Here is an 11,882-nt window from a genome sequence, read left to right on the forward strand (position 1 = left end):
AATTTTTATTCCTCCTGGAGTGCTCTTCGTTGAAGTGAATATAGTGAATATGACATATCCTTAGTTGGGAAGTAAACCCTGGAAGTCTGTGTTATAAGCTCAAGGGAATATTTTCCTTTGATGATGAATCATGAATGTGTAAAGTTGGTTCATTAATCTGAGAATCTAACAGGCAATATGATTATTTCGAATTTTGATGATATTATATATAAAAAGTTCAATCTAGAAGATTTTGATTTTTTTAATTAAAAATCAATCTAAATTATAAATCAGCTAGGTAGTCTAGACTCTAGATTTTTTCCATCAGAAATAGAAATTTATTTCTAAACACATCTGAATTATCTAAATCAATCAGAGACTGTCTAAATTTATTTACATTAATTGTCATTTTTTCCATTTAAAATTAAAAAAATTAGTTATTATCACCAGACATGCATCAGTCATTTTAAATTTCCATCTCTGCTTCCAACTTTTTTGAGATTCTTACCCACCCATATCTCCTCCAACACGTTTTTTTTAAAAAAGGAAAAAGCAAAATAAATTTTCTTCAATCTTAAATTTCTTATAGTCAGCTTAGGAACAACGCATTCATGGCATTCCACAAATTTAATTTTATCCCAAAACAGAGAAAAAGAAAATAGTCAATAGTATATACATATATAGACAAATATAATCTCATTATCAATATTGTGAAAGGGCACTATGGTATGGTAGGTCCCACAGGCCCGTGAACAAACACAAAAGCTTCTTCCTCTTTATGCAATCCATCCATCTCCCCCCTCAAAAAAGCTTCCTCCTCCTTTTTGTTTTTTTTCCTTTTTAAAATTTTAAATACCATCTTCTGTTATCTTGGTTAATATAATTTTATTTTTATTTAAATTATCGTCTTTTATAAGTTGGTAGTTAGAAAAATGTTTTTTTAATCGTGTTTTTCTTAAAATGAATAAAAGGTTAATAACAAAATTTAAATTATCAAAAGCAATATTCTAAAAACAAATCAATAAAAATGTGTGCACATCATGGATTTATGTTGTATGATCTCATGTCTCATTTTTTAATCTGGGTTAAGTTGTAAATTTGTTTGGCAAGTTTTCACTCCGAAGCGATGGGTATCTAGAAGTTTTTTTGAATTTAAATTTGTTCTGAAAGTTTAAAATCACACTAATAATACCCTCTATCATTAAAAAAATGATGTTGACTTCTAATCTTTTTATTAGAAAGGGTAATATTGCTACAAGTTTTTTTTTAGAGCAAATTTGCATCCCAAAAAACTTTCATATGTCTAACACTCCTAAGTGAAAATTTTTAGGATAAATTTGTATTTTAACCCTTTTTCTTTTGAGTGCTAAAAAAGCCTTTTTATTTTGATCGTGTGATGAGAAAAAAATGATAATAGAGCTCCACCAAAATGCCAAAACGGGACAACTTTCTCTTGTTCACATTTTTTTAATAGTTTGGTGAAAAAAAAATTCTTTTTGGTACATGGTGAAAAAAAAAATAGATTAGTTAAGTGAGTCTTAAGAATTGAATAGTATTTGGCTCAGTTTTAAAACCTTCAAATCAGCAAATATGTTTATTTCTATCAGGTTATATTAGAAGGTTTAAACATAGACTCGTAGCCACGATTTCAATTCACACCAATCAGACTGATTTTTTATTTGTTTTATTTATAAATTTAAAGACAGGCACACACTAATATGTCAACATTAAACTGGAGCCAGATATCCCATCTAAGCATGACAAGTGGTATTTTCACTGGATAGCTTGTCGTTCACCAAACTAATGTTTTATTGGCTGCCCATCATTGTTTTCCACACAATAAAAGTTGGCAATTTAATGAGACTGACCCAAATGCAACTTGTTTTTGTGAAACTTTAAGAGCCTTAATTGTCCTTGTGGTGCTTTATGTTGTCCTGTTAGAATTAAGGTTCACATGTTTGAAACAATCATTTTCAATGAATGATATGATTGTATATCAATGAATAAAAAGATAAAGAAGTAAATTACGTATATATTTTTTTAACTCATTGCAAAGAATTCAGGTCCTTCAATTTGTTCCCCTTTTAAAAGGGTGTTCTTAACTTTATAGGAAAAAAAGGTTTAATTATTGGTTGAAATTAGCATGGTGAGGGGCCTCAGTGTCCTACAAATTGGGGTCATTATCATAACAACCATAATTATGAATGTAAGGTGGGGTCTTCATTAATAATTACATATGGTCAAAGTGTGATACACTAAATGGATTATCTTCATATAATTATATTTCTTAATGATTTAATTACACTATTAATCAAGTAAGGATTAAATGTGCATATAATATAAGCTGTACTACTTATGAATAATGTAACTTTCTATTGATTGTGTGTGTGTGTGTGTGTGTGTGTGTGTGTTGGCTAATAGAAAATGAAGTAAATTTTGTTATTGAAAAAGATTTAGCATGTCTAACTTAGATAAAATTAAAATTTAAACAAAAATATAAAGTTTATCAAAACAAGAACCATTAAAAATGTTTTAAACTTTCTTGAATCTCCTTAAACTAAGTACAATTTTTAACGTTGGACAAAAGCTTGAGAAAAAGGGGTTATATTATTATTGACTTGTACACAATGCCATTTATTATAAATTTATACTGTGTATTGAAATATTTGTTTTTACCTTTTTAATAAATATAATTTGAAAGAAAATGTCACAGTTCCTGAGTGACACCACTTAATAATTAAAGAGAGTCTTAACTTTCCCATCATTCCCTATCATCGATGGAATTTTTTCCCCTTTAAATATATTATTAAACAAATGGATTGGACAAATTGTGCATCATTAACGAGTTGATACTAGTAGGCCCATTTCGGTAGTTGGTGAACAGGGTCACATGTGCCTTTTTTGAACCACGAAATTATTGAGGAGTAATTTCTTTTTTAAAAATTAGATTGATACTGGATTGGACAGTGATATCAATTTATAGTTTATTAATTTAATCATGATATGCATTTAAAATTTTCATAAATGTACTGACCAGCAAGGAAATGAATTTTCAAAGTTCATAATGTGCGTGTTATATAACATCCATAAGAAGTTGGGCTGCGTACAAGGCAGACTTTTTTTGCGTTCCGCAGATTGCATATGATCCATGTCTTAATAAAAAAAAAAATGAAGTCAAGTAATTATAAAGATATAAACATTTTTTTATTTAAAAAAATCCATTATCAATATTAACTAATTGATTTGGACTAGTTACATATATTCTTCATTAATTTGATTATTTTAATATATTTTTTAAAATTAATTATTTTCTTGAACTAATCAAATGGAAACTTAACCTAATGTGATTCTCATTATCATGCTAAAATCGATACACATGTAACATTTATTAGAAATCATACTATTCATATAACATTAAATAGGGCAACTTCAACTCTGCCACTCTTTGCAATACCCATAACTCAACCCAGTGATCTTTTGCACCTCAAAAAAAGAAAAGAAAAAGAAAAAGAAATGATATGTTCTATCCGGCATTCCATACACCCCTTCCAATTGTAAAAATAATAAATAACTAATTCATAAATACTAAAAAAATTAGTTATGATGTTTTTACATTAGAATATAAATTAACCAGTTCAAGGAGAAAGTAGCACGTTTCTTTATGAGCCAAAATGAATAAATTCTCTCTCATGATCATCCATATGAGCTGACACACTATTGCTTCCAGCCCCCTTCGGCGGAGATAAAAGAAAGGAATTTGTTTCTTTCTTCACTTTATTATTCAGCAAATTTTCTTTTAATTATTTTCGAAAATAAGAAAAGAAAAACTTGTGTTATGGAGCTAAATTTGATACGTTTATTCTAATATCGTCTAAATCTTCTCAGTACAAAGCACTACCATCCAGCCCCGCAAAATTCCATCCAAAAAATATTTCGACAAACCCAACGTCACCATGCGCAAAATCATAAAATCAATCAACCAATCAGTATTTATCAACATGTAAAATATAAAGTATATTAAAAAAAAATTATCATATATCACGAATGGTATCAACCAGACTCTAGCTGATCCTAAAACCTAGATCCAAAAAGAACCTTCAATGGAGAGTTTGATCATTGAGGAACAAAATAATTGCTGATAATCAAAGAATAATACCTTTCTAACTGGGAAAATAATTCTCTCAAGATGCCCTTGGCACACCATTTGTCCTTGCTGGCGATAGGTAGCAGGTTCCATCCCGCATGCTACCACTTGTATTATAAAGAAAGAAAGGAAGAAAGAAAGAAATATAAAACAAACCTCTCCCAAGTCAACATGGCTAATTTTTGGGGTCTTCAAGGCCAATCAGCCTGCTCTAATGCCATTTCAACATCTTACTAGCCACATCTAATCGATTTCAGAGTCTATAAATACTGAAACCCACGTAAGAAGATTAGAGAAGCCGCCAAAAGATTATTCAAAGAGTTGGCACACTACATAAAATACCCAAATTCCCAAGATACAGATGTCATCAACTTCCCCAGCATCTATTTTGCTAATAAAGCTACCACCTACTCACACAAAGCCAATTTTTTCTCTTTTTATCCTTTCAAAGAGCGACAACAATTGGTTGATAAAATAAACAGTGTCTGTGGATCATTCACGATCTCATTGCCTTCTACATTTCCGTCTCTTCGGAGTTCCTGGGGTCATGTCCTCTTCAATAGGTATCCCAAAATGATGCCAATAATGCCAACCAGAAGTACATACGTAAATGGAATGCCACGGCGGTTCCTGCTGACTTGACGCCTCAAGAGATCCTGCAATGTGAAGGATTCAAGTTGATAATATTTTTCATGGGAACCATCTAAAGGTTTAATCGCATTGCTTAAATTATTAACTTCTGGACCAAAAGTTAACAAATATTGGAAGTAAAGGCTACCCTTCACAGTGGCACTGAATCAATGTTGATGATCAATACTAAAGTTAACAATGGCCTTGTAAGGTTTGGAGGATGTTTAAAGGGGTAATGATCAGTTCAGCATGGTATTGGCACTACTGACCTACCAAATCAATATAATTAGTTTTGTGAAATGAAGAACAGAACAGAACCTGGAAATAAAACAAACTAAACCAACGAATTAAATTAGATTTTAACCACTGCATCCAGAGTATCCCCTATCTCACTAGTCCACCTCAGCCCCCATAACCAAGCTCTCTCTTCCTCTAAACTTCGAATAAAGCCAAAAATACATAGCAAGAATCAGCCACTACAATGAGTGTAATTATGAAGAGAAAAAATAAAATCCTTTGCTTTTCCCTATGTTTACTTTTTCATTACTTCCCACGTCCCCTCCCCTCTCATGAGACGTAAGGTGAAATTGTGGTGTGGTGTCTCTAACAAAGGACATATAGAACAAGAACAACCATGGGGAAAGGAGAAAATGAGAGTTGAACGACAGCTAAATAGCAATCTTGAGTCCAAATTCAGGTCTCTCAAATCAAGACACGCATAGTAGACTTCAAGTAAGGAAAACCCAACTTAACAGGCAACCGACCTTAGATTACTAAGTTCAAGTAAACGAAGAATCAATTAAAAAATGGGAAATAGACCTGGAATCATGAATAAATTCCCAGACCACAAAAAAGAAAATCATATTTCAAATATATAGTGATGCTGATATTGCTAAAAAAATTTTGGCAAACCCCACCGAATTTATGCATTCTCCAAGTCGTAACATGAAGCAAATCTGGGAGTTTCCTTTTCTACAAGACTAACAATGTTAAAGATGGAAATGTCAATTAAAACCCATATAAGATTACATTTCTCAAGACTTGGTATCGGGAGACAAAAGGAAAAGCTCATTTCTTTGTCTGGCCAAAGCATAACAGCCAGCTATACAAGTTCTATCTACAACTGTTATAGCACAAGGAAATTTTCTGGCAACCAGAAAGTGCTTGTTAAAAGGGAAAACCCAATGAACCTGGACAACACTTAACAATGCTGCACATACACAAGAGCTTGTTAAAAGGGAAAACCCAATTAACCCGGAAAACATTGAGAGAACACACAGACCCCCCCCCCCCCGGGGGGAGGATAACCCAGCAAACTAAGCAGACAATTTTCAATCTAGGACACCTGTCTGTTTCGCAAAAGCAAACATTTCTCATCTTTAGTAGACATTCAGGTTGCAGCTTTGCCCAAATTAGCAAAGAAAATGAAGTAATGAACTTAATTTTTTAACCACAATCATATTTTCCCAGATGCACCGTACCAAGCTACGTCAGACAATATATATTGACAACTCGACTCCAAGCAAACAAAAATCGGATCATGCTTCTATGCAATGTATGCCAACTGGGCCCATGTTTCCTATCAATCCCCATATGGGGAAAAAAAAAAAAGTACTCCTACGTTGATAACAAGATGGTAAAATGGCCCCACACCTACTTCTAACTTCCAATATGAGCATCCATTATCCAAAATAGTTTAGCGGAAATGTCAAGATAAGGATATTAATTTGTTTTCCAGAAGGCTGCATTAGAATGATGGGACGGGATAAACTATCAATAAACCTATAAAAACTTTATAAGCATGCCAGAAAGCTATAAAAGGTTGTCTCTGTGATTCCATACCAATTCTTGCTGCAGCTTTTTATTTTGCTCAATTGTGTAATTTTTCTCCTCAGTCACCGTTGAAATAAGAGTCCTTGCCTGAATCAATAATGAAACATGAATGAACACAAAGCCTTCACGCATATCTCAGCAATACCAATCCCAAGCTCTAGCAAGTAGAGACTGTGAGAGCCAATACAATCTACCCGCAAAATTTCGTCCAGAAATAAAGGAAATGGCATAAATGAAACAACTTCAAACAATAAATCAATGAGTCATAAGAAATGCTTAGAAAAACACAGAGCAAGGGCAAAACTAGTCAAGTTGAACGTACATTAAGAATTCAATGACGTTTTGTTTCAAGCCACAGAACTAATTATAGATGAATCTTTGAATTCCTTTCTTGTTGGGTTCCAAACAGTTACAAGAGAAAACAAAAATCCCAGCCCTCCCAAACACGTGGGCACATATGTGAATGCTAGTGCGACAGCCAACAAGCATACACACAAAAGAGATACACCACACTTAGTTTCATTGCTTCAACTTATGAGTTACTTAAGCAACTGAATTTTTTTATCAAAAATAAAAAAATGTAATCATATGCGTATAAACATCCAATTTGGTCACCTATGATGTATAAAACACCTTGGAACTGTGTATAAAGAATCATTCTCAGGTACCAAATATGATTCAATCAGTTAAGATAAAAAGAATTGAGCTGAAGCACTACAGAGGCTCCTTGCCACTTGATGCTTCAGATGAAGTACCTACAATTGGGCTACCAATTCTGTACCTAGCTAGCTGCACACATCTCTGTCAATAGATCTTGCCTCACAACCATAAGATTTCTTGTCACTAGCTGGCAGCAAGATTAGTTAAGGATGAGAAAAGAAAAACCTAATCCACAAATTTTGTCACAGTTCTAATCAAAGAGGATTTAAATTGTCAATTGTAGATCAAGAAGTGTTTTTTGACCCTCTCCCCTGCCAGTTTAAAAGAAACAAGTGTTTCAGTTGTGGAGCAACACACCAGGGAACCAACATGGGATGGAAATGATTACAGAAACAGAAATAGTAATACCACTAATAAGCACATGCTAAGCAGTGCTAGTTTACTTCAGCCAGTACTAAGTAATAACTGCTTCAGCAGAAATTGAACCTGGTTGAGCACGCACAGGCAAAAGTCTACAGAATATTTTAAATATGCTTGTACATAAATCTCTATTCCAACGAGTCCCCCATTAAAAAAAAAAAAAAAAAATTGCAAACTCAAATGGTGTTTGGATTAGCTATTTAGAAGTGATTGTAGGGTGTGTGAGGTAAATATATGAGAGGAGCATGAAAGCACTTTTAAGTGCTTTTAGTGTGTTACCAAGCACCCCCAATGAAAAATACAAAGGGCAGAAGGAAAAGGGAAAACAGGGAACTGCAATTTGTTAAGCAATCTCCATCTAAACAGTAGAAAAGTTGAAGTTGACATCAATAGTGAGATACTCCCACTCTTTACTGGGATAGGAAAAATAATGTGCCCTGAACTTACACATTCCAGCAGAAGCAAGTCAAATATTAGTCAAATGCAGACCAGACCTTACAGTGCTAGAGACTTCAGGCACCTTGAGGTGTGAGGGCTAAAAAAATGCTCCCCAATTGAAGCTAGGCACTAAATTTGAGGGGAAAAAGTTGAAAATATGGTACATAATTGAAAATAGGTAAGTATGAACAATTGTGATAACTATTGACACATAAATTAACTATGTAGGCACAATAAGTCAATATACAAAGTAAAGTTCAAAACTCTGAACAGCGTGAGAAAGAGAGGTGTTGGCTGAATTCCAAAAGCATACTGGATTGAAGTGATGAATAGAGTAAAGGAAGACACAAAAGAGAAGTGTTGAAGACATAAAGGCATACAGGACTAAGTTTTCAAAGTAGCGTCAAGCAACAATACCTAGAGGGAAGGATGTTTTTATTGTGGCAAGCAACAATACCTAGAGCAAAGTATGTTGTACACTTGTGTCGTCTCTCGTGATCTTGCTGCTTTGTTTAAAAAGTGCTGATTACTAAAAGCCTAGACATTAACATTAAGAATGAATGATCACTCTTCCCCATTACTTATGACTGGCAGGGTTTTGTGGTTTTCCTGTGTTCAAGACATTGTTTTTTAATGCTAAAAATCAACAAAATAGTTATGAATCGTTTAATGGGCATATAGGTCTATATCTTTGCAAAATAAAACTAGTGTATGCAAGGTGCCTAAGGCAAGTGCCTTGCTTTTGTTAGAAAGGTGGCAAAGGCACTAGGAAGTGGGTGCCATGGTGAAGGTCCCTCGACAGTGGCAGCAAGAGGCATTGAGGCCTCTTGACAGCTGCCGAAGCAAACCCCATTGGCAGCGCTAAGTAGGTTCCCCCCCCCCCCCCCACCCCCACCCCCACCCCCCACCCCACCCAAAAGATAATCCATGTCTCAAGGAAGCATTAAAATAAAAGCAAACAAGATATCAATCTCTCTCTCTAGAGTCTACCCACCGTTTCTTTAGGTCAAGAACATAACATGAACAGAAATTTCCAATCTATCAATTCATCTTGATAACCATAAGAAAAAGACTCTCTCCCCCCATTGCCCTCGCCCTCCCTCCCTCCATCTCTCTTGTCTACCCATTGTTTCTTTAGGTCAAGAACGTAACATGAACATAAATTTTAAATCTTTCAGATCAGCTTGATAACCATCAGAAAAAGACGGACTTTGAAAGACAGCATGTATTAGAACAGAGACAGAAGGTCATCTAGTTAAAACGAAGCATTAAAGTGAGATAGCTTTAAAAAGTATGCACTAGCTCAACCATTGAAAGAAAACCAGGTTAAGAATAAAAAACCCACCGATTTACCATAGCATATTCAACCATAACGGTCAAAATATCATTAATGCCAGAATTTCAACAGGATATAATGCGAAACACAGCAAGGGAAAAATAAATTTAGACTTGAATCTTTAGGAATATAAGTTCTTGGAATCCAGAGTAGAGAAAGCAACTCATGGTAGACAGTGTCACATAGATATAGAACTCAAATTAGGCATAAACAATGAAAATAAAAACATCCACAACCACATAAATAAATGAGTCCAAACTGAAAGCATCAACTTGTATTCCTTGCAGTTAACATACAGAACCTATAAATCAGAAAGAAATTGAAAGGTACCATATGTACCTCAGACGAAGTTTCTTGAGGTTCAACCCGCTCACTGAAAGCTTTTGAAGCCTATATTGCATGTTCATAATTAACAATAGTTAATGAAGATGAAAAACAGGGAATATTTGTGTTGAGTATAACAAACAAATACAAACCCACTAATTACTCACAGCTGTAAATTCAGAAGAAGCATTTAAATGTCCATTTTCTGATACTGATGGCCTAGGAGAAGAATCTTCCTCTGATCCCTCCCGAACTGGGGATGGTGGTCGAGGAGGAGCAACATATAGAACTCTCAATTTGAACTCCTCAATATGATGGCCTGACTCTTTATTGAACTATATGCAATGAGCACAGAAAAATCAATTATATTAAGCAAAATGACTGTAAATCTTCTTTATTTTACTGAGGCACAATAACTTAATGGTCGAATGGCTACCATATCTGGAGTAATATCTTTAGTGGTAGCTCCAGCACTTGCCACCACGCTCTGAAGGAGAAACTTATCCTTGCATTGCATGTCAGGAGGTGCCTCCTTTTGCGCTTGCATTGTCACTGTATCACACGGATGAATGACGGTCAATAGGTCATTACGGATGATGTTTAAAAATTCAGATATAAAGATAGGCTCTAATATATCTGTCGCGAAGTTCATCCAAAAGATTAAACAGGCTCAAAATAAAACAGGCTAACACCAACCTAAGCATACAAAGATCTATACCAACTATCAAGCAAAGATAGTTTTTCTTTTCATGCGCGTGAATACGTTCGTGCTTCTGTGTGCATAAATGACAGTGATCAGGAAAAATAGGGAGAAAGAAACCTATAATATCACAAGTAGACCTCGGCAACACAATTCCAGTGTTAGGTCTAACACAGTATTTCCTGGGATTCGTTGTCTTGACCTACAAACAACCAATATCACCGCAAAATAAAAAAATTGGAACTATAAGACAGATAAAAAGCCAGAAATTCACAACATAAAAACTCGAATTGATGATAAAAAGAAAAATGAACCGATAAGAAAGTTGCAGAAGTAAAATTCGCACCTTAAAAGCCACATAGTCATCTGTCTTGTTGGACAACTGCAGTGAGCAGGAGATCTGCTTCCTCAATTCAACTATTTGAGAAACAAAAAGGCGAGAAAAATCAGAAGAACGCCAAGAATCGGAAAAGGAACACACAGGAAAGGGAAAGAAACAAAAACTAAAGAAAGAAAGAAAACCAGATTATATTATATTAATATTATTCTACTTTTGGAATTCAAGTCTTACAGGGAAATTGAAGGTCCTGGGGGTGGATATTGAGGAGCTCGCCTGTACTCATGCCGGAGTAGTTCACCGGAGACCAGAAGAAATGGCCCTTTCCGTCAAACAGAAGAAGACGATTTTCGAATTCCGGGGAGCAGCGAGGAAGGCAACAACAACGTGAGACAGATGGTTTTGTCTCTCTTCGATCTTTGGAGAAAGCTTTGCTGCGGCCTGCGTGCGGTATGAATGGCAGGACATTTTCGTCTTTTCCGCCCCTCCAAAAACTTCTAGAACTAGAACGATAGGATTCTTTCCTTTTATTTTCCTTCTCTTTTTTCCTTCTCTTTTCTAAAATTTGTTCGTAAAAGCAAAATTCATTTTAAGAACCTTTATTTTATTTTAATAATAACAATGACAACAACAATATATCAGCATTAATTTTAATATATATTAAGATAAAATTAATCAAAAGTGTCTACGATGTTATTATCAATAATCAATAATTAACATGAAGTGTTTAACCGATGGTAAATTTCATGCTGCCTTTAAAATAAAAAATACAAGGTGAACAAGTTAACTTAATTTAATAAGAATTTTTGTTCAGATTATTCCTTTAATTTTTCCGACATTATTATATTATCAAGAGTTTATAATTGTGTGGTTCTGTGTTTATTTACCAAGGAATTTTTACGAATTGATATATAATTTACTTTCAAAGCAGAAAAGAGAAGGGATATAATCCTTTTGATAATTTTTATTATTTTATTTTTTAAATAACTCATCATGATCCATTGTAATAAACTATGATTTCGACGTTATACTAATATTTGCAAAGACCAAGTTTCATATTTAAAATAGAGTGGAAGTCCAT

At 34.1% G+C, this 11,882-nt stretch overlaps 1 protein-coding gene across 2 annotated transcripts; it reads right to left on the bottom strand.

The window, feature by feature from the left end:
• Positions 1–3,980: 3,980 nt before the first annotated feature.
• Positions 3,981–11,214, bottom strand: LOC114721617 (vesicle-associated protein 1-2-like). Of its 2 annotated transcripts, none has more exons than XM_028907478.1 (8): positions 11,036–11,214; positions 10,811–10,881; positions 10,585–10,666; positions 10,201–10,316; positions 9,932–10,099; positions 9,780–9,830; positions 6,596–6,673; positions 3,981–4,779 (listed from the first exon to the last, which is right to left on the bottom strand). In XM_028907478.1, exons 1-8 carry the CDS (start codon positions 11,085–11,087, stop codon positions 4,669–4,671), a joined length of 729 nt encoding a protein of 242 aa, XP_028763311.1. In that variant the 5' UTR covers positions 11,088–11,214; the 3' UTR covers positions 3,981–4,668. The 2 variants fall into 2 exon arrangements, with proteins under 2 accessions (XP_028763311.1, XP_028763310.1); XM_028907477.1 differs by having other exon boundaries at positions 9,771–9,830.
• Positions 11,215–11,882: the final 668 nt, after the last annotated feature.

The sequence above is a fragment of the Neltuma alba genome, unplaced genomic scaffold (assembly GCF_004799145.2).
Source record: "Neltuma alba isolate B1F8T4 unplaced genomic scaffold, ASM479914v2 tig00012051_pilon, whole genome shotgun sequence".
In the NCBI taxonomy this organism is placed as follows: domain Eukaryota; kingdom Viridiplantae; phylum Streptophyta; class Magnoliopsida; order Fabales; family Fabaceae; genus Neltuma; species Neltuma alba.